General features: G+C 46.2%; 1 protein-coding gene across 1 annotated transcript in view; it reads right to left on the bottom strand.

The window, feature by feature from the left end:
• The window catches only part of LOC119974771 (eosinophil peroxidase-like), a 52,679-nt gene that overhangs the window by 7,490 nt on the left and 18,218 nt on the right, over positions 1–26,971 (bottom strand). The window contains exons 8-13 of the mRNA XM_038813987.1: positions 25,885–26,239; positions 21,239–21,399; positions 18,931–19,189; positions 13,279–13,449; positions 11,122–11,359; positions 4,629–4,834 (exon numbers count right to left, since the gene is read on the bottom strand). Of these exons, the coding sequence (XP_038669915.1) occupies positions 4,629–4,834; positions 11,122–11,359; positions 13,279–13,449; positions 18,931–19,189; positions 21,239–21,399; positions 25,885–26,239 (1,390 nt within the window). The remainder of the gene's footprint in view (positions 1–4,628; positions 4,835–11,121; positions 11,360–13,278; positions 13,450–18,930; positions 19,190–21,238; positions 21,400–25,884; positions 26,240–26,971) is intronic.

Raw genomic sequence — 26,971 nt, 5'->3', positions numbered from 1 at the left:
CGTAATAGGGCAACACAAGGTACACAATGTAAATACATAACACCGGCATCGGGTGGAACATACAGGGGTGTAGTGTTAATGAGGTCAGGCCATAGTCCATAAGAGGGTCATTTCGGAGTCTGGTAACAACGGGGAAGAAGCTGTTTTTGAGTCTTTTTGTGTGTGTTCTCAGACTTCTGTATCTCCTGCCCGATGGAAGAAGTTGGAAGAGTGAGAAAGCTGGGTGGGAGGGGTCTTTGATTATGCTGCCCACTTTACCCAGACAGTGGGAGGTGATGGTCTGGTTGTGTTCAAGACTCTCTGAAGTTTCTTGCGGTCTTGGGCCGTGCAGTTGCCATACCAGGCTGTGATGCAGCCAGATAGGATGCTTTCTATGCTGCATCTGTAAAAGTTGGTAAGGGTTAATGTGGACATGCCGAATTTCCTTAGTTTCCTGAGGACATGTAAGCGCGGTTGTGCTTTCTTGGTGGTACCGTCGCCATGGGTGGACCAGGACAGATTTTTGGAGATGCGCACCCCTAGGAATTTGAAACTGCTAACCATCTCCACCTTGGCCCCGTTGTACAGTACTTTGGATTTAATTGGATTTTGTTTATTGTCACGTGTACTGAGGTACAGTGAAAAGTATTTTCCTGCGAGCAGCTCAACAGATCAATTCATGACTCTCTGAAGTACATGGAAAGAAAAGGAAATAAAAGAAAATACAGAATGGGGAAAAGATAAAAGAGAGAGGTTAGTAATAATGTTAGCCTTAGAATTAAATTTTAAAAGATTAGAACGATTTTAAGTTAAGTAAAACGTGCTTCTGTGGGGGAGTCGCCTCGCTCCGGCGCCATCTTCTGGAATCTTTGCTTTCTGAAGTCAATGACCAGCTCTTTTATTTGGTCCTAGGTTTTGGAGCTTTGATATGAGCTAGGCTGGGATTATGGTGTTGAGGGCGGAGCTGTAGTCAATAAATTTAGATAGAAACTCTCTGTGTGTGAGGTCTGGATAGCAGATAAGCTGCTAAGGGTTGGGTAAGAAAAAGGAGGGAGCACAGACAAGAGACTGAAGGCAGGGGAATAGAGAGTTTAGTGAAGAAGGGTAGTAGTCGAGCTGGAAGAAGCCACGGAGATAAGGAAGAGAGGCTAAATATAATATAATATTATAATATAATAATATATTCACAAGGATAAGAACTTTAAACTTCACAAACAGAGGACCGAAAGCCAGATGAGGTCAATCACGACAGGAGTGGTGGGAAAGTGGTGGAAATTTAATAAAGATATTGGGTGGGATATTCCGGCCCCTCCCACGGTGGGATTTTCCAGTCTTGCCAAAGTCAATGGGGCTTTGAATGGTTCTCCGCCGGGATACCTGCTATTGTGGGAACAGACAGTCCTGACCTTTGTCCTTCGACAATATTCCTTTTTACATGAAATATGCTTGCCTACTTTACCCTTTGTATGTTTGTTGGGTGAAATAGTAAGACAAAAAAGAAGAGTATGTGAGTGTCATTTTCAATATTGCGATTGTTTTACTTTCTACCTTACTGAATGGTGGTAGATGCTTCTTCGCGAATTACATACATAAAGTTTGAACACAGAAAGCTATTATAAACACATATACCTGAATTGTACGGAAGGATTTTCTACCAAAATGGCTGCATGCAGATAAAATGTACCATGCAGCCACTTAATGATCAGTCATCAATTTCAAATGGCCACTACGAATCTAAAGGGTCACATCATAACATTTCTGCGGGATTCTCTGTCGACTGACGTCGGAATTGAGAAACCCGATTGGCCGGAGAATTGGTTTTGATGCCGAAATCCTGGTGGGTGGTGGCTTCACGCCAAATCGCAATTCTCCGGTGCCTGGACAGAGACGTCAATGTGTTCCACTCCACACTCCAGTCAACACCCATGGCATGTTCTCCACCTCCACCAGTGTGAATTCCCGACGGCGAGGTTCACTTGTGCTTTTAAAAATCGTGAAACAGGCGCCGTGGCTGCTGAGGGAGAGAGAGAGGGGGTACGGAAAGTGTCTAATATCGGCAAAGTTTGGTGACAGTCATGCTGCTGGCTGGGGGGTTTCTGCCAGAGTCAGGGGAAGTAGCAGGAGGTGGCGATGGCTGGTACATGGGGTCAGGATGGACAGGCATGGAATGGCATTGCCATGGCCTGCAAGGCAGACATGCAGCTGCACATGCCATTAACAGCCTACTGTGAACTTAGGGCCACAGGTTATATGGGTGTCCCCCAAGGCCACTCCCCCTTATGCGTCCTCTGGCCCCAGCTGACCCATCAGCGGGATTGATGCACTCCAGCGCAACCAGTGCCAACTTGTTGGCTGGGGTGGTGTGTGTGTGTGTGTGTGTGTGTGTGTGTGGAGAGAGTGAAGTGTATATATGCAACTGCAGTTTGTCAGCCTCCTGAGTGCCAATCCTGAATCCAGCAAATCCAGCACCATTTCTCATTTGAATCGATTGTGTTCCACATGGCGCCGGTGCTAGCCCCTTAATAGTCACTGAATAGGTCCAGGAGCAACGCCTGTTTTGCTGTCATAGAAGTCCACGAATCTTGCCCCGGTGTCAACATTTAGTTTCAAGAATGGAGAATCCGGCCATTGATGTTTTCCAGGGATGATTCATTCAACTTTGCCAAAGGCTAATTGCTGACTAGAATTGCTCTTCATGTCACTTTCTAAACCTTTGCCAAGCGAATGGATCTTTTTAATTACCTGACAGTGATTCAGTGACCACAGAAGTGACAGTTGTTCGACCTTTTTAAATTTGTTCATGGGGTGTTGCTGGCTGGGCCAGCATTTATTGCCCACCCCTGAGGGCATTGCTGTGGATTTGGAGTCACATATAGGCCAAAACAAGTAAGAATGGCAGATTTCTTTCCCTAAAGGGAATTAGTGATCCAGTGGGATTTTATGGCAATAGACAATGGTTTTACATGGTCATCATTAGACTTTAAACACCAGATTTTTATTGAATTCAAATTTCACCATCTGCCATGTTGGGATTCGAATCCAGGTCCCCAGAGCATTACCCTGGGTCTCTGAGTTACTCGTCCACCGACAATACCACTATGCCAATGCCTCCCTCTTAATTAGTTCAGCTGCTCATGCATTTTCACAAAGATGTGAATAAACTGAACATAAAAATTCAAGGCCTTCAGGTGCCTTCTCTGAGATCTTGCCGTTATTAATCACACCTAGGGGCGCGATTCTCCGACCCCCACGCCGGGTGGGAGAATCGCGGGGGTGTCGGGCGATTCCCGCCGTGCCGCCCTGGCACCCGCACGCGATTCTCCCACCCACCCCCAAAACGGCATGCTGCGTTTCACGACAGCCCGCTCGGAGAATCGCCGCTCGCCGTTTCAACAGGCGAGCGACGATTCTCCGGCCCGGATGGGCCAAGCGGCCTGCCCAATCCGACGGGTTCACGCCGGCGCCAACTACACCTGGTCGCTGCCGGCGTGAACAGCGCGCGAACGCTGCGTGTGCGGCCTGTGGGGTTAGAGGGAGGTTCGAGCACCTGGGGGAGTGCTCAGTAGGGGTCTGGCCCGCGATCGGTGCCCACCGATCGGCGGGCCGGCGTCTCTAAAGGACGCACTCTTTTCCTCCGCGGCCCCGCAAGATCAATCCTCCATGTCTTGCGGGGCGCTCGCGGGGAGGACGGCAAGCGCGCATGCGCGGGTTGGCGCCGGCCAACCTGCGCATGCGTGGGTGACGTCATTTAAGTGCCACCGGCCGTGTCATTTACGCGGTACATAGAACATGCTGTGCAGAAGGAGGCCATTCGGCCCATCGAGTCTACACCGACCCACTTAAGTCCTCACTTCCATCCTATCCCTGTAACCCAATAACCCCACCTAACCTTTTTGGACATTAAGGGCAATTTATTATGGCCAATCCACCTAACCTGCACGTCTTTGGACTATGGGAGGAAACCGGAGCACCCGGAGGAAACCCACGCAGACACAGGGAGAACGTGCAGACTCTGCACAGACAGTGATCCAGCAGAGAATTGAGCCTGGGACCCTGGCGCTGTGAAGTCACAGTACTATCCACTTGTGCTACCATGCACAACTAAGACACAGAGAAATAGAATTCAGAGTCCCAGATTTGAAAAACAATTTTTACTGGTTTGTAGGTGTGTTGACACTGAGTGGCTTGCTGGGCCATTTCAGGGGGAAATTAAGAGTCAACCCCATTGCTGCAGATTTGGAGTGACATGTAGGCCAGACCAGTAGGATGGCAGATTTTCCTCCCTAAGCGACATTAGTGAACCAGATGAATTTTTAGAAAAAACAATGATAGTTGTCACTGTCACAATTAGTAAAATCAATTTATATCCCAGATTTTTAATAATGGAGTTCAAAATGCACCAGCTGCTGTGGTGTGGAGGGATTTGAACTCATGTCCCCAAAGCATTATCCTGGCTCTCTGAATTGCTGGTCCATCAATATGAACACTGCACCATCATCTCCCCAAACAAGTCTGCTCGTGCAAGAGTAGACCTCAATTTCTCTTTGCTATTTTTTTCCACCAGCAAATTTGGTTAGTTTTATGTTTAAACATAAATGAACTGTAATGTTAGCTTTCTGAAGGCTGGACCCAGCCTTGTAATACCCTACCTTGCACATCCTCCTTCCAGGCACTCAGGTCCACCTTTGGTATTTGGCTGCAGTTTACATATCCATTTGGGAATTCTTGGAATTTAAATGCATCCCGTGGAAGAAATTGGATCCCTGTGTTATCACAGATGATCCTGGACATGGAGATGTGAGCAAGAGCGTGACGTTGGCTAGCAGTAAAAATGTCTTTATTTTCCCACCAGAATCTAAAGGAAGAAAAAAAAGTGAATTTGTAGAGTTCCTTTCACAACCTAAATATCCCACAGCACATCACAACTAATTATGAACATTGAAACATGGTCACTGCTGTGTCTGTAGGCACGGTGGAACAGTGGTTAGCACTGCTGCCTCACAGCACCAGGGACCGAAGTTCAATTCTGACCTTAGGTGACTGTTTGTGACTGTTGTGGAGTTTGCATGTTCTCCACGTGTCTATTTGGGTTTCCTCTGGGTGCTCTGGTTTCCTCCCACAGTCCAACAAGATGTGCATCTTAGGTGGATGGCTAAATTAACCCAAATTGCCCCAAAATCCGCAGGGATTTGTGGGTTAAGTAGGGTTACAGGGTTGGAGGGATAGGGCGGGAGCGTGGTTAGGGTGTTCTTTCAGAGGGTCAGTGCAGATTGATGGTCCAAATGGCCTACTTCAGCACTGTAGGGATCTATGAATCTTCAGAAACACGACAGCTAATTTTGTGCACAGCCTTGTCCTACAGACAATAACCAGATAAATGACCAGATATTTTGTTTTTAGTGATATTAGTTGAGGGATAAATATTGGCCAGAACATGGAAAGCTTCCCTAAACTTCTATGTAGATTGCTTAGCATCCACCTGAACGGGCCTTATTTTGACATCTTACCTCACAGCACCCGTTCAAAGTTGTATTGAATTGGAAATTATGTGCGCGTGTCTCCGCAGTGGGCCTTGAACCCTTTCGCTGAGAGTGCTGCCAGCAAGCCACAGCTGACAACCGATAAACCAAAGGGAAAATTACCATTGTGAAGCCATTAGAATTCTTGGAAAGGACAAGGTTGTAATGTGCACAGAGTTAGCCATGTTGGAATGACCTGTGCCATCAGTCGCTTTGTGTAAACCACCCACACCAGAGGAGACTGAAAATTTCAGGGCAAGCTATTTGAGGTCTATAAAACAAAGAGAGGTTTTATAGGGTAATCAATAAAAAGCTTCCCACAGAGTGTAAAATTAGCCTCAATAGGCATAGATTGAGGGTTATCAGTAGAAGAATGATAGCTATGCTAGAATAAATATTTTCACAACAGGAAAGGGAATATTGAATGCGGTACCACAAATGGCCACTAGATAGAGATAACAGACTTCTTTAAACAGGAATAGGATAGTTATCTGAAAAGGATTAATATAAAATGATTCAGGTTCAGCAGCACAGTGGCTATGAGGAGACGTTGAATAAACATGATTCTCACTAGAATGACAGAGGTTGAGGGGCGACCTGAAAGAGGTCTACAAAAGTATGAGGGGCATAGATAGAGTGGATAGTCAGAGACTTTTTCCCAGGGTAGAGAGGTCAATTACTAGGGGGCATAGGTTTAAGGTGTGAGGGGCAAGGTTTAGAGGAGATGTACGAGGTACGTTTTTCACACAGAGGATAGTGGCTGCCTGGAACTCTCTGCCGGAGGAGGTGGTGGAAGCAGGGACGATAGTGACGTTTAAGAGACATCTTGACAAATACATGAATAGGATGGGAATACAGGAATACGGGAATAAAGGGATACAGACCCCAGAAGTGTAGAAGATTTTAGTTCAGACAGGCAGCATGGTCGGCGCAGACTTGGAGGGCTGAACTGTACTTTTCTTTGTTCTTTTTTCTTTTTGGTGCAGTGGTTAGGACTGCTGTCTCCCAGAGCCGAGATTCCAGCATCGATCCCGGCTCAGGGACACTGTCCGTGCAGAGTTTGCACATTCTCCTTGTGCTAGCATGGGTTTCACCCCCACAGCCCAAAGATATGCAGAGTAGGTGGATTGGCCATGCTAAATTGCCCCTTATTTGGAACAAATGAATTGGGCACGCTAAATTTGTTTTTTAAAAAATGATTCAGATAAAATGCATGAAAATGGGATTTGAATGATTAGGTCTACTTGACGAGCTAGTAGTGATACTTACATGAATAGTCATCGGGCAGAATGGCCTCTTTTTGCACTGCAAGTTCCAGGATGTTTTCCAATTGAATACAAATGCACACCAGAGAATGTGCAGTTGCTGTCCTTCAAACATTAGCCATGGACTTTCAATGACTCGGAATATAGCAGCTGTTTAATGAGGGTCAGGCAAGAACAGCATTCACTGACTTTAAATACAGCACATCTTTGTCAATCTCCATCTATCGCTGCCCCTCTGTCCAGCCCCACTGCTCCACGCCCAACCCCCTTCCTACAACCATATAGATCTGACCCTGTTACAAAGACATGACGGAGGAGGTGGCCAGAGTTGATTGGAAAAGGAGCCTAGCAGGGAAGACAGTGGAACAGCAATGGCAGGAGTTTTGGGGGGTTATTATGGAGGCACAACAGAAATTTATCCAAGAAGGAGGAGGAAACATGTTAAGGGGAGGACAAGGCCTCCATGGCTGGTGAGGAATTTCAAGGACAGCATAAAAGCTAAAGGAAAAGCATACAGTGGTGAAGATTAGTGGGAAGCCAGAGGATTGGGAAGCCTTTAAAAGCGAGCAGACAACTAAAAAACCAATAAAGGGGGAGAAAATGAAGTATGAGTGCAAGCTAGCTATTAGTATAAAGGAAGATAGGAAGAGTTGTTTTCAATATATAAAAGGTAAGAGAGGCAAAAATAGACATTGGACCATTGGAAAAAGTGGCTGGAGAAGTATTAATAGGAAACAAAGAAATGGCAGATGAACTGAATTGTTACTTTGCATCAGTCTTCACAGTGAAAGACACCAGTGGGATGCCAGAGCTCCAGGAGAACCAGGGGGCAGAGGTGAGTGCAGTGATCATTACTGAGGGGAAGTATCTAGGGAAACTGAAAGGTCTGAAGGTGGATAAGTCACCTGGACCAGATGGACTACACCCTAGAGTCCTAAAAGAGATCAGGAAATTGTGGAGGTATTGGTGGTGATCTTTCAGGGATCACTGGAGGCAGGAAGGGTCCCAGAAGACTGGAAAGTGGCTAATGTAACACCACTGTTTAAGAAGAGAGGGAGGCAGAAGACGGGAAATTATAGGCCGGTTAGCCTGACTTCAGTCATTGGTAAAGTTTTCGAGTCTGTTATTAAAGATGAGATTGCGAAGTACTTGGAAGTGCATGGTAAAATAGGACTGAGTCAGCACGGCTTTGTCAAAGGGAGGTCACGTCTGACAAATCTGTTAGAGTTCTTGGAGGAGGTAACAAGGACATTAGACAAAGGAGAACCAGTGGACGTGATTTATTTAGATTTCCAGAAGGCCTTTGACAAGGTGCCACACAGGAGACTGTTAAATAAGTTAAAAGCCCATGGTGTTAAGAGTAAGATCCTGGCATGGATAGAGGATTGGCTGACTGGCAGAAGGCAGAGAGTGGGGATAAAGGGGTCTTTTTCAGGATGGCAGCCGGTGACTAGTGGTGTGCCTCAGGGGTCTGTGCTGGGACTACAACTTTTTACAATATACATTAATGATCTGGAAGAAGGAACTGAAGGAACTGTTGCTAGGTTTGCAGATGATACAAAGATCTGTAGAGGGACAGGTAGTATTGAGGAAGCAAGGGGGCTGCAGAAGGATTTGGACAAGCTAGGAGAGTGGGCAATGAAGTGGCAAATGAAATACAATGTGGGAAAGTGTGAGGTTATGCACTTTGGTCGGAGGAATTTAGGCATAGACTATTTTCTAAATAGAGAAATGCTTAGGAAATCAGAAGCACAAAGGGACGTGGGAGTCCTTGTTCACAATTCTCTTAAGGTTAATGTGTAGGTTCAGTCGGCAGTTAGGAAGGCAAATGGGATGTTAGCATTCATGTCGAGAGGGCTATTCAAGACTAGGGATGTATGTCTGAGGCTATATAAGGCTCTGGTCAGACCCCATTTGGAGCACTGTCAGCAGGTTTGGGCCCCGTATCTAAGGAAGGATGTGCTGACCTTGGAAAGGGTCCAGAGGAGGTTCACAAGAATGATTGCTGGAATGAAGAATTGTCGTATGAGGAACAGTTGAGGACTCTGTGTCTGTACTCGGAGTTTAGAAGGATGAGGGGGATCTTATTGAAACTTACAAGATACTGCGAGGCCTGGATAGAGTGGACTTGGAGAGGATGTTTCCACTTGGAGGAAAAACTAGAACCAGAGGACACCATCTCAGACTTAAAATAGAGATGAGGAGGAATCTTTTCAGCCAAAGAGTAGTGAATCTGTGGAACTCTTTGCCCAAGAAGGCTGTGGAGGCCAAATCACTGAGTGTCTTTAAGACAGAGATAGATAGGTTCTTGATTAATAAGGGGATCGGAGGTTATGGGGAGAAGGCAGGAGAATGGGGATGAGAAAATATAAGCCATGATTGAATGGCGGAACAGACTCGATGGGCCAAGTGGCCTAATTCTGCTCCCATGTCTTCTGGTCTTATGTTTCCAGTTATCTGCAACTCTGACAAAGAGAGGGGGGGGGGGGGGGGGGGAGCAGGGGCGGTTGCGGTTTCCTGTATTTAAAAAGAGACTCAGATTCTTCGTCTGAAGATCTCACTCGTATTGATTTGTAGTATTGATTTGTAGGGTTCATTGTATGAGCTTGGATTTCAACTAGCGAGACAGGAAGTAGAGCAGGTCACCACGTGAGCAAACTGCTGCCAGTGTTTAAGCAGTGACTGCCAACAAATTGACAACCCAAGCATGCCCTTGGGTATCTGGGTTTCATGTTTCCTGAATAGCGTATGGGCCTAGAGTCTCTAGGCCTGAGGTCTAAGAGTTACATCTTCTGACAAAACTTCAATTATATGTGGAAATACCTCACGGTGGCACAGTGATTAGCACTGTTGCCTCACAGCGCCAGGGACCCGGGTTCAATTCCGGCTTAGGGTCACTATCTGTGTAGAGTTTGCACGTTCTCCTTGTATCTGTGTGGGTTTCTTCCGGGTGCTCCGGTTTCCTCTCACAGTCCAAAGATGTGCGGGTTAGGCAGATTGGCTGTGCTAAATTGCCCCTTGATGCGCAGATTAGGCTATGGGGTTATGGGGATACGCTGGGGTGGACGGTGGAGTGTTAGTGGGTAGTTCATTCAAAAGGGTCTTGCAGACTCAATGGGCCGAATGGCCTTCTTCTGCGCTGTAGGAATCTATGAAAACCGATTTATAGCAATGTTAGTTTCACATTTCTTTTTCCCTTCAGGATTTCTTTTTACCTCCAGTATGCTAGCACTGTGGCTTCACAGCGCCAAGGTCCCAGGTTCGATTCCCCCCTGGGTCACTGTCTGTGCGGAGTCTGCAATTCCTCCCCGTGTCTGCGTGGGTTTCCTCCGGGTTCTCCGGTTTCCTCCCACAGTCTAAAGACGTGCAGGTTAGGTGGATTGGCCTTGATAAATTGCCCTTAGTGACCAAAAAGGTTAGGAGGGGTTATTGGGTTAAGAGGATAGGGTGGAAGTGAGGGCTTAAGTGGGTCGGTGCAGACTCGATGTGCTGAATGGCCTCCTTCTGTACTGTATATTTTATGTTTCCTCAGGAGACAAAGTGGTCTCATGGTTTGACTGGGTCTCCAATTTATGGAAAGATAACTGCTGGTGACACAAGCTTCAGTTTTCTGCACAGTGGTTGTTATATTTTGACACTCCTTATTTGGAAGATGGCACGAATGAATGGAAAGATTTACAGGTTGAGTAACAACCTGACACCCGTTCCATGTTCATAACTAACATTGGACCAGGCAATAGGGTCATTATTGCTGGGTTTGTTTCCAATTAAGGCCAATTTAGCATGGTTAATGCACCTACGCTGCACATCTTTTTGCGTCTGTGGGGGTAAGACCCACACAAACACGGGGAGAATGTGCAAACTCCACATGGACAGTGACCCGGGGCCAGGATTGAACCTGAGTCCTCGGTGCCATGAGGCAGCAGTGATAATCTCTGCACCACCATGCCGCCCGTTATTGGAGGTTTTTACAGGATCTCATAATCCATATAATTGGGGATTGGTGGTGGGGGCCAAATAACACCCACTGAATTCCAGAATTGTGCAGGATGTTACCCCAGAATTCAGAGCCACAGCACTGGTCTCCATGCACCTTAACTATATGGGGCTTTGCACCTTCCGACTGAAAGATGGAAATGCTACCACCATGACCATTACTAATTGGCTACACCCAGCAGTACATTCGACTAATTAAATTCATCACAGTGAAGGCTGTCAGACTGGGGTACCAGACAAACCAGTGTCCCTGAACCACGCTCCCTTGATTGTGATAGTCTTACTTTACTGTAGTGAAAACCCACAACTCAATGGATGTCAAAGCTTTCAGTTCCTTTCGTGCTGCTAATAATGTCCATTACCTGTCTCCATCTCTCAGGTTCTTGAATTGCTGTCCTATTATACAGGCAAACAAGGGGCCCACTTTCCCACCTTCCACAAAGGGTTCGGAGATTCCCCCCAACCACACATCGATATTGTCGGGAGTTCCATACAAGCTGAGGAGATTCTTTGCTAATTGAACATTTCTGAGGACTCGAGTAAGCGCAACCACATTCCTGGGTTGCGAAAGGCCACAGAAGTGCCGCCAAGCATTGTAACCTGTGGAATTCAGAGAACAAAATGTAAAACACTCTTGTCAGCTACTGTGTGTTATACAAGATAAATCTGAATGCTCCTCTATCGCAGAGTCAGTCATATCCTCATTTAAGGATATTCCCTTCCCTTTCCTTGGAAAGTATTCTTGCCTTCCTTCACACCACTCCCAATAATGGTTGGGAGTGCTGTCCTTAAACCAAACATTTTTGTGGAGTGGGTTGGCTCCATGCTACGACCATTCCTTTATTTTGGCTTGAATGTTGGCAGAAAAAATAGAATTTACCAATGATACAACGATAATTTAGACATTTTGAATTCTCCCTCTGTGTACCCGAACAGGCGCCAGAATGTGGCGACTAGGGGCTTTTCACAGTAAATAAAGATTATTAATATTATTATTATTATCATTATTATTACAGGTCACTAAGCGCAGCCCTGAACTTGCAGTGCTCAGCGAGGTGGCGAAGCCTGGCTATGAAAGCAGGGCTCTTCATGGTCCCTCACCAGGGAGTTACATTTATAACATTGGAGGATAATCCAGGGCTTTGGGTTGAAATGTTTTTTGACAAACTTAAATATCTGATCAAATGTCTTTGAGTCGAGTGCCTTCAGAGATGTGTGGCTCCAAATTAGATTCTACATATGGGGACCATAAACTGTCAGGAGTATTACCTTCTGCTTGTCTTCCCCTGTGATCACATTCGCGGTTTAAAAAAATAGCAGAACTGTTTGATGTACTGACTCCAATCTTCAGCGCCTTGGTCAATTGAGTCTAGTTTAGGAATTTTCACTCCCATTTTAATGGTTCCTGACTCTCGTTGGTCCTTCTTTCCTTTTTCAAGTGCTACTTCCTCCCCCCTCAAATCACAAAGTATTACCAACTGTGATCAAACCTTTTACCTCATGGCCAATGCGGTGACTCGAGACATATGCTGGAGGTTTCCAGTCATCACAAAGGGGTTCATTGATGAAAGGCAAAGGTTGGTAATTATTCAGACACAGAATTCAAGGTAACAGGTCTAATCACTTCAGCTCCGGGATCCACACTGCCTGGGGTCCTGCTAACAGGGCCTTGCGCAAACTCCCCATTAGCAGGGTCCCTTCCTGGCACCATCCTGCTTGATTTTACTCAAATCGCTACTCTGCTCAATAGACATTTAAAAAAAAAATTGGGAATTCATGGGATCACTGGCAAGCGCATGATTTTTTAGCGAGCTCTAATTGCTCTTAAACGTGTGGCTTACTAGTCGACTTCAGAGTGAAGTCAACCACATTGCTTTGGGATTGGTGTCCCATGTAGGGCCAGAGCAGGTAAGGATGGCAGATTTCCTTCCCAGATGGCAATAGTAAACCACTATTTCCTCTTCTCCACCTTTAACAATTTACCCTAACTTTAATCCTCCTTCGCTTTCTCTGCATTCAGAAAATTATCTCCAGCTTCCCCAGTTTCTCCAGATAACTGAAGTTCATCATCCCTGGTACCATTTTTGTAAATGTCCTCTGTAGCCTGATTATCCCTCCTAATTCGAGGTTCCCAGAATTGGACTCCTTGTCCAGCTTAGGCTCAATCATTGATTTAGAATAAAGTTCTGGCTTTTGGGCTCGATGGTCCTGAAGTTCAGCGGTCGGGATACCACAAGTACCATGGCTTTTTTTTTTACAATTTTCAACCCACATTCGTTGCTCCTCAGCAGTGCCTACCCGCTACTTCACGACACTGAACATCAATATTCACATCAGCCTTTCCACATCATTGCAATCAATACTGGGGTAAAGGAGCAAGTCTCAATGAGTGAAGCCAAGATTTTTCTTGCTGGCTTTTTGATAATGTATCTCTAGATAATTAAATTGTTGGATTCACTGACATTTTGACAACACCTTTTTCTAAGTTGCATTCTAGACCATGTTGGTTTTCCGCTTACCTGGGATTCCATGATCCCGGGAACGCTGCAGATTCAGAGAACCCAGATCCAGGGCTATATGAGCGGTCAATTCAAACAGCTTCTCGCGCAATTCGTCCGGCAGCATCTTGTCCTGTACCTGCAGTTTGGCGGGTCTGCCCAACAATCCTCGCATGAGGGGGTCGGCTCCACCTAATGTACACACACAAAGACACACACACACACAGGAACACACAGACACAGATACACACACGCATAGAAAGATAGAGAAAGACACACACACAAAGATATGCACACAGATACACACAGGCAAGCACAAAGACACACACGTAAAGACATGCAAACAAAGATAACACACACACAGAGACACACAAAAACACACACAGACACAAACATACACAAAGACACACGCACAAACAAAGACACACGCAGACACAAACATACACAAACACACACGAGTTAAAGACCTCAACAGTATGACAGATTATTACCCAACAAAAAAAACATTGTTCAAACAAGGCTATAAATAATATTGTAAAAAACAGTGTTTGGCGATAGGTAGTTCGCTGAACTTCTGCAGGTGGTCTTCTGGACTTCTGCTATAGCTCCAGAGAAACAGTGCAAAAATGGCATAAATCTCCACTTTTAGCCATTCACAATATTTCTCCAGAAGATTCATCAATCTTCCACTGAAGTAACTTCAATAGATTGGGACAATGCATACGTAAATCACCTGATGAAGGAGCTGCGCTCCGAAAGCTAGTGATTCCAAACAAACCTGTTGGACTTTAATCTGGCGTTTTAAGACTTCTTACTGTGCCCACCCCAGTCCAACGCCATGTCTCCACATTCTGTAAATTATGGCCAAGGCAGTTCAATTTCATACTTCAAAGGAAATAAGCAAGCAGAATATGATTGTTTTAAGGTTATAAGAGAAAATATAGATTGTTTGCTGCAGCCATTGTGTAGATTCACCCACAAAACTGTTTGGGAGGTAGTTCCAGGATTTTGACTCAACGACAGTGAAGGAATTATGATATATTTCAAAATCAGGATGGTGAGTGGCTTGGAGAGGAACTTGCAGGCGATGGTGTTCCCATGTATCTTTTGCCCTTGTACTTCTAGGTAGTGGAGTCACATGTTTGGAAGGTGTTGTCAATGGAGCCTTGGTGAGTTTCTACTGCACATCTTGTAGATTGTACAATCTACTGCTACTGTGTGTCGGTTGTGGAGGGAGTGGATGTTTAAAGTGGTGGATGGAGTGCCAATCAAGTCGGCTGCTTTGTCCTGGATGGTGTCAAGTTTCTTGGGTGTTGTTGGAGCAGTACTCATCTAGGCAAGTGGAGAGTATTCCTTCACAGTTAGCACAATTGCTTCACAGCTCCAGGGTCCCAGGCTCGATTCCTGGCTTGGGTCACTGTCTGTGTGGAGTCTGCACGTTCTCCCCGTGTGTGCGTGGGTTTCCTCCGGGTGCTCCGGTTTCCTCCTACAGTCCAAAGATGTGCAGGTCAGGTGGATTGGCCATGATAAATTGCCCTTAGTGTCCAGAAAGGTTAGGTGGGGTTACGGGGATAAAGGGAGATAGAGTGGAGGCGTGGGGCTTGGATGGGCTGCTCTTTCCAAGGGCCAGTGCAGACTCGATGGGCTGAATGGCCTCCTCCTGCAATGCAAATTCTATGAATCTATGAATTCACACTCCTATCTTGTGCCTTGTAGATGGCCAACAGGCTTTAAGGAGTCAGGAGGTGTGTTCCTCATGACAGAATTCCTAGCCCCTGACCTGCCCATGTAGCCATAGTATTTATGTGGATAATCCAGTTCAATTTCTGATCAGTGATAATCCCAGTATATAGGGTAGTGGCGAAATCAATGATGGTAATGCCGTTAAACATTGATGAAGAAGTGGTAGCTTCTCTCGTGTTGGCAATGGGGCAAGATTCACTGGCCTCCCCCCAGCCTGTTTCTCGGCGGCAGGAGGCAGCCCGCCACAGCTGTCAATGGGATTTTCCATTGAACCTGCCCCACACCACTGAGAAACCTGCAACAGGGGTGTGCCATCCGTAGGACCAGGAGATCTCACCAGTGTAAACAGCCGGACGACTGTGCTCATGGACCAGAATTCCCTGGGACGCCCGATAGCCGCGGGCTTCGTGATGGGCCCGCAGACCAGTTTAAACCAGTTAAAAGTCAGTCATTATGTAAAAGTATAAGTTATCTCATAATAAAATGAAAGTGATTCCATCTGTCCCCCTAAATCCTTCGAAAAGTCCATCAGTATGTCAAGTGTAAAGGTCTGTGAGATGAAGGTAAAGGTAATCCCTTTAAAGTTGTGGAAACCTTTGAAGTGGTTTTCACAGTCAATTTCATTGCCCTTTAAAGTATAGAAACATCTGTGTTCGCGTAGAAGGCTGAAAGCAGCCAGTCCTGACGACAGCAGGAATTGTGGTCTGTGGGGAAACTAATTTTGTTTGGGGCTAAAAATCAATTCTCTAATGTCAGGATGAACACTTGAGATTCCGTTCTTGTGACATTAAAGGCGGGTTAAAGTTAGGTCGAGCTTCCTGATGAACAATATCGGAAAATCCTTTAACATGCATTAGCATCTCATAACTGCTTATTAAAAGGTTGCCTCATCGAATTAAGATCCCAGTCAGAAATTAGAATATTAACTTTCAGAACTGCACGTAATTTATCTGCACTTGGTGAGGTTGCCCTATCCCATGACTAATGATGAGTTGCCGCTGCATTGTTCACTTTGGAGAGTGTCTGTAAATGGCAACCTCTGCTTGAGAGTAGGTGGTGGCATTGTAAGTTTCATGGAGGATACCAAGAAAGGGTTAACAGGGAAGAGCGGATCTGTGGCTGGCTAAAGGTGGAAGGGATAGTGCTGTCTGATTCTAGTGCCCAGACCTTCATCCACATAAGGTAATGGCAGGGACAGCGGTTTCCTACCTGCCCCTGCTACGAGAATTGGCATGCTCCTCGGGACTGCATATTTAATGAGCTGAACAGCACACAAGCTCATGCATGGTCAGCTGACCCAGTGGGAATCACTCCCACTTTTACTCCTGCCACCTAACCTTGATTTCAGAATGGAAGATTCCACCCTAAATGTTGTGCAGGCAGTGCTGCATTTGGACATGGACTGCTGTATTGGGCGGGATTCTCCGATTCCCCGCCGGGTCGCAGAATCACCGGGGGGCGGCGTGAATCCCGCCCTGCCGCTCCGGCGCCGGCTGCCGAATTCTCCGGCTTCGGTTTTCGGGCGGGGATCACGCCGCGCCGGTCGGGAGCCGTTGGCAGCGCACCCCCCCCCCCCCCGGCAATTCGCCGGGCCACGATGGGCTGAGTGGCCACACGTTTTCAGCCAGTTCCGCTGGCGTTAAATAGACATGGTTCATCCTGGTGGGACCTGACTTCGAGGGCGGCTAGCGGAGTCCTCTGAGGAGCCTGGGGGGATCTGGCCCTGGGCGGGGGGGGGGGGGGGGGGTCCACGGTGGCCTGGCCCGCGATCGGGGCCCACCGATCTGTGGCCAGGCACGCCTGTGCCATGGAGGCACTGCTTCCCTCCGTGTCGGCCTCGGTACGGCTCCGCCATTGCCGGCGCGGAACAGAAACCCCCTGTGCATGTGCAGGAAACACACTGGCGATTCTGTGCATGCGCCAGAACATGACGGCGGTTCTGCGCATGCGCCAACTCGCGGCGGCCCTTCGGCGCTGGTTATCGTGGCGCTAACCCTGCCATCGCCGGCCTAGCCCCCGGATGTGCGGAGGATTCCACAACTTCCGGGTGGCCCGAAGCCGGAGTGTTCCGCGCGCTCGTGGCGCCGGCGTCGGGCCGTCCCGCCAATTGCGGGAGAATCCTGGCCATATCTGTGAAGTCAAATGGTGCTGACATCCTTACTTCTGACCGTATGATGGAAGGAAGCTCATTGATGAAGCAGCTGAAGATGGTCCGAGGGCACTACCCTGAGGAACTCCAACATTGATGCCCTGGAGCTTAAATGATTGATCTCCAACCACCACAACCATCTTCCTTCGTGCCAGGCATGACTTCAACTGGTGGAGAGTTTTTCCCTGATTCTCATTGATTCCAGGTATGCTAGGGCTCATTGATGTGACATTCAGTCACACTGCCTTGATGTCAAGGGCAGGTACTCTCACCTCACCTCTGGTCTTTAGTTCTTTTGCCACTGTTTGAACTAAGGTCGTGGTGAGGTCAGGAGCTGAATGACCCTGGCGGAACCCAAACTGAGTGTCAGTGAGCAGGTTGTTACTATGCAAGTGCCGCTTGATACCACTATTGATGACCCCTTGAAAAACTTTACAATTTGATGAGACTGATAGGGCGATTATTGATCCGGTTACATATGTCCTGCTTGTTGTGGACAGAGTATACTTGGATACGTTTCTATATTGTCAAGTTGGTGTCAGTGTTGTGGTTGTACCAGAACAGATTAGCTAGGGGCATGACTAGTTGTGGAGCACAAGTCTTCAGCACTACTTCCTGAATATTGTCAGGGCTTTTGGCTTTTGCTATCACATGGAATGAATCAAATTGGCTGATGACTGACATCTGTGACGCTGAAGAGGGCACGTTGGATTATTCACTCAGCACACCTGGCTGAAGATTGTTGCAAATGCCTCAGCCTTATATTTTGCACTGATGTGCTGGGCTCCCCCATCATTGAGAATGGGGATATTTATGGAGCCTCCTCCTCGAATGAGTTGCTTAATTGTCCACCACCATTCATGGTGCATGTGGCAGGACTGCAGAGCTTAGATCTGATCAGGTGGTTGTGTGGTTGGTTAGCTTTGTCTATTAGTTGCTGCTTCTGCCCTGTGGCACACAAGTAGTCCTGTGTTGTGGTTTCATTAGGTTCACCCCCTCATTTTTAGGCATCCCTGGTGCTGCTCCTGGCATGTCCTCCCACACTCTTCATTGAATACTGCTTCTCCATGAAGATGAGGAGGAGAAAACAAAACATATTTTTGGATGTGATAATGCAAAGAAAAAGTTTGAATGAGATTCTCAGACTCTCCTGCAATGAGTATGGATCACAAACCGGTCTGTGTGGAGAACTGGGACCAAAGTAAGGAGCCACCAGATATTAAAAGTGGATTTCAGCTCTGGGTAGGAAATATCAAAATTAATTCTATTGAACCTTCCATGTCTGGTGGAGTTAGCTAATAAAATCTGATTTTATATTCTACCAATACCTGAGTAGGGATTCCAGCAACCAGGACTGGCGTTCATATCATCTCGTGCAAATAGCAGTAAAAGGGCAACTGAAGTGTTGGCATCTAAACGGCTCCATTCTACATTGTTTATAGTGCAAACCGCAAGGATGGTTCTTATCATTTATCAAATGGAATCATTTGTGACCACAGTTGTTTCTTTTTTGCTTTGCCGGGGGAGAGTGAAAACTACAGGCAAGTCAAAAATCTGAGAACCACAGTGTTTGCTTTATTGGCTGGTTGCTCTGTGTCATCATGATGCTGCGCACTTCAGTGAAAAGAGTATTTAGCTCGAGATCAAACACCTCATTCTTCGCAGTTCAAAATGAATTACTGCAAACATGAGGCTATTTACCCGTCAATGAAGCCGAGCTATGCTCCTCGTGTCAGAGCAATGTCTCGGATGAGAAATATTAATGTTTTTTTTTAACCTACCTTCCCTGATCAGTCTCCAGGGACTGAAGAAAGTCAGGTGCAGGTCAATGTTTTTGAATTGAGGGTGTTCCCGGTAGTTTTCATCCAAGCGGAACAGCTTTGGCTGAATGCTGAGATGTCCAAAACGGAAAGCTGCTGTCGAGAAAACATTAGCTATACTGGGATCTACAGATTCATCGTAGCCTTCGTAAACTGGGAGATATTTCGCCATTGCCGCCGGCCCAATTACCAGTGGAAGATAGTCTCTGTGGTTTATTATCTGTGGCAGTGAGAAAAATTATCATTCAGTGTAGCTCGATCTAAAAACAATAAACTCAAAATGCATCAGTAAGTCTTGTTTTAGAAAATGACTCGTTCAGCTCTGCACATTGATTCCAGGTATGGCAAAGACAGACAGATTGAAGGTTTCTACCACTGCTGGGGTTTGGGAGTGAGTGTGGCCCTTTCACCCTGGAACCTGGCCTAGTAAAGGAGGTTTGGAAAGTAATAATCAGGTTCAGAAGATTCACTTAATCATGGAAATATAGAATGGTCACAGCACAGTGGAGGTCATTTGGTCTGTTGTGTGTGTGCTGGCTCTGTGGAGGAGCAATACACCCAGTGCCATTCCTCTGTCTTTTCCCTAAAGCCCTGCATGTTTTCCTTTTCAGATATTAATCCAGTCTCCTCCTGAATGGTTTAATTGAAACGGTCTCCACCACACTCTCAGGCAGTGCATTCCTAATCCTAACCATTCACTGTGTGGTAAAGCTTCTCCCTCCTGTCACCATTTTGCCAATTACCTTTAATTTGTGTTCTCTGGTTCTCAATGTTTCCACCAACAGGAACAGCTTTTCACTATCTACCCTGTCCTCCAAGGAAAACAATCCTAACTTCTTCCATCTATCTATGTAGATGAAGTTCCTCGTCCCTGAAACCGTTCTCATGAATCTTTTCGGAACCTTTCTAATATCTTATTTTCCTTCCTAAAGAACCCAGGATGCAATGCAATCCTTCAAATGAGGCTGAACCATGCTTTAATATGTTTAACATAACTTCCTTGTATTTGTATTTTGTGCCCCTATTGATAAAGACATGAATGTCATATGATTTATGCTTCATATTCTTCGCTGAGAGCTCAGACATCCTTTACTCTGTTGAAACAGTTGTACCTGAGGGAAAACAATGCACTTTTTTTAAAATATAGAGTACCCAATTTGTTTTTTTCCAATTAAGGGGCAATTTAGCAAGGTCAATCATACCTAGCCTGCACATCTTTGGGTTATGAGGGTGAAACCCATGCAAACATGGGGAGAATGTGCAAACTCCACACGGACAGTGACCCGGAACTGGGATCGAACCTCGGCGCCGTGAGGCTGCAGGGCTAACCCTCTGTGCCACCGCTCTGCCCGAAAACAATGCTTGATTGCTAAATTTTTATTTATTTTCTATTCTGTCAATTGTGCAATGTTTATTTGCACAAGTTGAAGGGGTTACAAATGCTTTCGGTCTCTGCTATTGATAATTTATAGGGCCTCGATGATTGACACTTTTATATGACTAGTAAAAGCAACATTTATGAACAAATTACTTTTTATAAAAAAATTTCTGCACATGCTATTGCAACTATAGGATTCAATAGACAATGAAGTGCCATGGTTTGGCATGGAAGATGTGTGGGGTTAAGGGTGGTGGATAGAGGGCTTGGGTTGGCATGGAGAGCACAAGGGGCCTTGGGGGTGGGTAGATGGAACATCCAGCCTATATTCCAAAAAAGAAAGTAAGGATGCATTTCTTCCTTTTGCATTTAAGTATACATTTGCTGAACTCAGTGAGGTTGTCATATTTCAGAATTGCTTCCAAAATAGGCTTTACGCGGCTTCCATGCATTTTTCTATTGCATAGTGGAGAGCTTGCTCCAACACGTTTTATGAGCTGAAGCTCAAATGCATCACACCAGCAATGGTATTGCTTCTACTTGTTTTGCATAGTTGGCAAAGGGGGATGGGTAAGAACTTTTGAACTTGCATTTCAGAAGGTTCCTTCATCCAGGCTATGGTTCGTGACACCTCTGTGGGCTGGGAAGCTTGAAGCCTTGGATATCTGACTTGTCTCTATGAAAATTAGGGAGAGCGAACAGATACCTCTCAGCTGTCATGAAACCAGGCAGATTGGGAGTGCAGGATGCGGCCCTCGCGTTCTGCACCGAAGTTCATCCTTATCTCGCGCAGGGAGAGGGATTGGAATCCTGGAGTCAGTTCTGGGCCACATTTTAAAGGCTCGTGGATTCACCCCAACTTTGTGAAAATCAGGACCATTTCCTCACTACCTGCTGAAAAGATCCCAAGATTTTCCTTGACTCCAGATAGATTGTATCTCCACTCCAATGTGGGTTCAGTCTTTTCAGCTCTCTCGCCACACGATTGTGTTCCCGTAGAAATATTGTATGGAATCCTAAAATCCCCAGCTGTTCATTCACACGTACATCACCTGTGATGAGACAATTAGTGTCAAGTCTGCAAGTATTATAATCTTATGAAAGAGGGCAAACATAAATAATAGTGAATAGACCAATATTCAGGCATGATTAAAGGATGCTCCATGACGGGGGACTGTAGATGTTCTCAGTTGCTTCACAACGGAGGAGGATTCTTTGAAATAGCACTGTGACATTATTCACATCCACCTGAATGAGTGGAGGAGATTTTGAATTCACATATCATCTACAAAATGACACATTTGACAGTGCAGCTCCCTCTCAGGACTGCAAGGACTGTCAGCCAGAACTGTGTACTCCGATTTCTGGAATAAGACTTGAACCCATCATCTATATGAATCAGAGGCACAACTGACATTATCTGATGACCATGATTGCAGTAATTAAATGTAGTATTGGTCCTGTCCCAGTACACTCACTGCTGAATCAAACCTTAAAGTTTCACTCCATAGACCCGGCAGATTAGAAAAACACTGCACTGTTGCACTGAGGGAGTGCTGAAACTGCAGTGCAGCGCTGAGGAAATGCTAACACTGCAGTGTTACAGTGCGGGAATGCTAACACTGCAGTGTTACAGTGCGGGAATGCTAACACTGCAGTGAAGCGCTGAGGGAATGTGAACACTGCAGTGCTGCACGAAGGGAATGACAACACTGCAGTGAAGCGCTGAGGGAATGTGAACACTGCAGTGCTGCACGAAGGGAATGACAACACTGCAGTGCTGCACTGAGGGAATGACAACACTGCAGTGCTGTATGGAGGGAATGACGACACTGCAGTGCTGCACGGAGGGAATGGCAACACTGCAGTGCTGCACTGAGGGAATGACAACACTGCAGTGCTGCACGGAGGGAATGACAACACTGCAGTGCTGCACTGAGGGAATGACAACACTGCAGTGCAGCTCTGAGCGAAAGCTGACACTGCAATGCTACACTGAGGGAGTGACAACACTGCAATGCTGCACTGAGAGAATGTTAACACTGCAGTGCTGCACTGAGGGAATGACAACACTGCAATGCTGCACTGAGAGAATGTTAACACTGCAGTGCTGCACTGAGGGAATGCTGACACTGCAATGCTGCACTGAGAGAATGCTGATACAGCAATGCTGCACTGAGAGAATGCTGATACAGCAGTGCTGCACTGAGGGAATGACAACACTGCAGTGCAGCGCTGAGGCAAAGCTGATGCTGCAATGCTGTACTGAGGGAATGCTGACACTGAAATGAAATGAAATGAAAATCGCTTATTGTCACGAGTAAGCGTCAATGAAGTTACTGTGAAAAGCCCCTAGTCGCCACATTCCGGCGCCTGTCCACTGCAGTGCTGCACTGAGGGAATGCTGACACTGCAGTGCTGCACTGAGGGAATGCTAACACTGCAGTGCTGATTTGAAGGAATGCTAACACTGCAGTGCTGATTTGAAGGATTGCTAACACTGCAGGGCTGATTTGAAGGATTGCTAACACTGCAGGGCTGATTTGAAGGATTGCTAACACTGCAGTGCTGGTTTGAAGGATTGCTAACACTGCAGGGCTGATTTGAAGGATTGCTAACACTGCAGTGCTGATTTGAAGGATTGCTGACACTGCAGTGCTGCATTGAAGGACTGCTAACACTGCAGTGCTGGTTTGAAGGATTGCTAACACTGCAGTGCTGCATTGAAGGAATGCTAACACTGCAGTGCTGATTTGAAGGAATGCTAACACTGCAGTGCTGCATTGAAGGAATGCTAACACTGCAGTGCTGATTTGAGGGAATGCTGACACTGCAGTGCTGATTTGAAGGAATGTTAACACTGCAGTGTTGATTTGAAGGATTGCTAACACTGCAGTGCTGATTTGAAGATTGCTAACACTGCAGTGCTGATTTGAAGGAATGCTAACACTGCAATGCTGCACTGAGGGAATGCTGACACTGCAGTGCAGCGCTGAGGGAAAGCTGACACTGCAATGCTGCACTGAGGGAATGCTGACACTGCAATGCTGCACTGAGGGAATGCTGACACTGAAATGCTGCACTGAGGGAATGCTGACACTGCAATGCTGCACTGAGGGAAAGCTGACACTGCAATGCTGCACTGAGGGAATGCTGACACTGAAATGCTGCACTGAGGGAAAGCTGACACTGCAGTGCAGCGCTGAGGGAAAGCTGACACTGCAATGCTGCACTGAGGGAATGCTGACACTGCAGTGCAGCGCTGAGGGAAAGCTGACACTGCAATGCTGCACTGAGGGAAAGCTGACACTGAAATGCTGCACTGAGGGAATGCTGACACTGCAATGCTGCACTGAGGGAATGCTGACACTGAAATGCTGCACTGAGGGAATGCTGACACTGCAATGCTGCACTGAGGGAAAGCTGACACTGCAATGCTGCACTGAGGGAATGCTGACACTGCAATGCTGCACTGAGGGAAAGCTGACACTGAAATGCTGCACTGAGGGAAAGCTGACACTGAAATGCTGCACTGAGGGAATGCTGACACTGCAGTGCTGCACTGAGGGAATGCTGACACTGAAATGCTGCACTGAGGGAATGCTGACACTGCAGTGCTGCACTAAGGGAAAGCTGACACTGAAATGCTGCACTGAGGGAAAGCTGACACTGAAATGCTGCACTGAGGGAATGCTGACACTGCAGTGCTGCACTAAGGGAATGCTGACACTGCAGTGCTGCACTGAGGGAATGCCAATAAGTTTTTTTCCAGATGAGTTTTTAAACTTGGTCACCATTTTGCCTCTCAGGTGGACACGTTATCTGAAGTAGAGCTGCTCAATACTCCTGGTGCCCAGCAATTATTTGTCACGCATTTCAGGAAATAATATCGTATTAGCGTGAATTCCCCACCGGTGGGATTCTCCATTCCGACGGTAGTGTGAGTTTCCCAGCAGTGTGTAATGGCTACAAGGGGAATTCCCATTGGCCAGCGGCGGGAATGATGCATCCCGCTGCCAGCAAGATTTCGCCTCCAAGTGATATGTGGCCGGGGGAGGTGGAACATTCACCCCATCAGCGGCTCATTTAGTTCATTCCTGTGACAGTGACGATGGTTACGGATTTGTCAGCAACAGGTAAGGATATTTCAAATATAGGATTCAGAATTCTCACAAAATTATAAACTGAAACAAAAGAGAAAATGCTGGAAAATCTCAGCAGGTCTGGCAGCATCTGTAGGGAGAGAAAAGAGCTAATGTTTCAAGTCCAATGACTCTTTGTCAAAACTATCAGAGAATGTGGGGAATATTTATACTGTGGAGTGAGAATGAAAGATGAGTCATAGACACAGAAACCCAGGGAAGCGGGGTGCTAATGGCCACAGAAACCAAGGGGAAAGAGTGCTAATGGCAGTCCCCAGAGGGAACATAAGGTGTGAAAGGTCAAACAGCAGGGAAACTAACATCAGAGGGTGAACTGTGACAGATGGAAATGGGGGGGGGGGGGGGGGGGTGGGGGGGGGGGGGGAAACAAAGGGGAGAAGGTGTAAGGAAAGATGGATAAGATTGTGAGGGGGGGGGGGGGTTAAATGTATATTAAGAAAAACAAGAAAGAAAGAAATGGTAAGAGACAGTTGAAATGAAATGAGATGAAAACAAATGTAAACTGAAAACCTTGCTTTGCTTGTGTGCACTCTTCACGCATCACTTAGACCGTATTGCCGAATGCTAATGGGTGGAATGTGCCGATGCACTCTTCACCACTGATACCTGAAAATCTTAACAGACTTGGTATCCAATTCTCCAATCACAATATTCCAAATTGGCTTGGACCTGGGGTATGCAGCTGAAAAAAATCAGCTGATTCACCTGAGGAAGGAGCAGTGCTCCGAAAGCTAGTGTTTGAAACAAACCTGTTGGACTTTAACCTGGTGTTGTAAGACTTCTTACTGTGCTCACCCCAGTCCAACGCCGGCATCCCCACACCATGGCTGAAAAAAATGGCAGTGACTACATGATTAACAGGAACAGGCTGTCAATCAGGTGTTGACAATTATGACCAGCTACTAGTTTGTTCCCAATGGGCGGCCATTTACCCAGTTTCCTTTATTTTACCTGGTGCAAATCTTTAATTCTTTGTTGCTTAATATTTCAATTATTCTTTTCCTCTGAGCATCTTCCAAACATTACAACATTCATTGATATCTCCTGACACCTTTCAATCCTTTAATGTGTGTTAAACAATTGAAAGGAAGCACCGTGCATGTGAAAGGAATGCGCCACATGAAGATAGTAAGAAATCTTACAACACTAGGTTAAAGTCCAACATATTTGTTTCAAACACTAGCTTTCGGAGCACTGTTCCTTCCTCAGAACCTGAGGAAGGAGCAGTGCTCCGAAAGCTAGTGTTTGAAAACAAACATGTTGGACTTTAACCTGATGTTGTAGGACTTCTTACTGCGCTCACCCCAGTCCAACGCCGGCATCTCCATATGAAGATGACATGGGACAGGATTTCTAGATCCAGCCATTACTCACCAGCTATAAAACATGGAGTTGAATTTTGACCGGTGACACAGGCTTCCCCCATTCTTCCACAAAGGTTGCTTGAAATGGTGTTAAAGGGTAAATATTCTCGTCCATTGTCAGAGAATTCATGATTGACAGCTAACTGGCCAAGGTCATTGGTGAGGTTCCTGAGTTTGTTGGCCAAACAATCTGTGCTGCCGTAGACTTCATTAACATCAATGAAAGAGGTCAGAGCATTGATCTGCTGACGGGTGTTAAAATCTCCGAACAAAGAACCCAGTTCACCGCTTCCACAGGCAGGAGCCGATCGGAAGAAAGGGAAGCATTTGGTGCCATCCATGATCCTAGGGTCCCTTGGAGGTATCTGTCAGGAAAGATTAAGAACACTTATAGGTGTGATCGGAAGGGGAAGAAACTCTGTCTGGAGTCAGGGACTAGAGGAATTACACAAAGGATTGTTCTGAGTCCTTCTGTTCAAAGCATAAATAACATGGAGGAGTTGACTTCCAGTCATTGTTTATCTAATAATAATCGCTCATTGTCACAAATAGGCTTCAATGAAGTTACTGTGAAAAGCCCCGAGTCGCCACATTCCGGCGCCTAATCGGGGAGGCCGGTATGGGAATTTAACCTGCGCTGCTGACCTTTTCCTGCATTACAAGCCAGCTGTTTAGCCCACAGTGCTAAACCAACCCCGATCTGCTCAGGAGTCCAATGTAGGGCCTGGTAACTGGTGTAAGGTAGGCGAATAGTATTCAAATTGTTCTGAATTAATCAAATTAATGCGTTCTGGAATTATAGCTTGACTTGGAGAAACATGAAATAATGCAACAAATATGAATTATGCATAGTTGATGAATGAATACATTTTCTCAAATTAAGCACAACTCAATCGTTTGGGACAAACATCCAAACAACCTATACCTGTGATTAGTAGAAGTATGTAAATCAAAGACAGGCACAGCTCAAGGCAGAGAAAAAGGAGATTCAAAAACTTATTAATGACACCCTTGGTGTAGGACTCTGGGTACTGACTGCAGAAGGATATTGCTTTAGTTTGGAGGGTTTAAAGGAGGGTGAAAATTGAGATTCCAAA

The sequence above is a fragment of the Scyliorhinus canicula genome, chromosome 12 (assembly GCF_902713615.1).
Source record: "Scyliorhinus canicula chromosome 12, sScyCan1.1, whole genome shotgun sequence".
NCBI classification, from domain to species: Eukaryota; Metazoa; Chordata; class Chondrichthyes; order Carcharhiniformes; family Scyliorhinidae; genus Scyliorhinus; species Scyliorhinus canicula.
The sequence above is the reverse complement of the archived record's forward strand: the minus strand, read 5'-3'. Positions and strand labels throughout refer to the sequence as shown.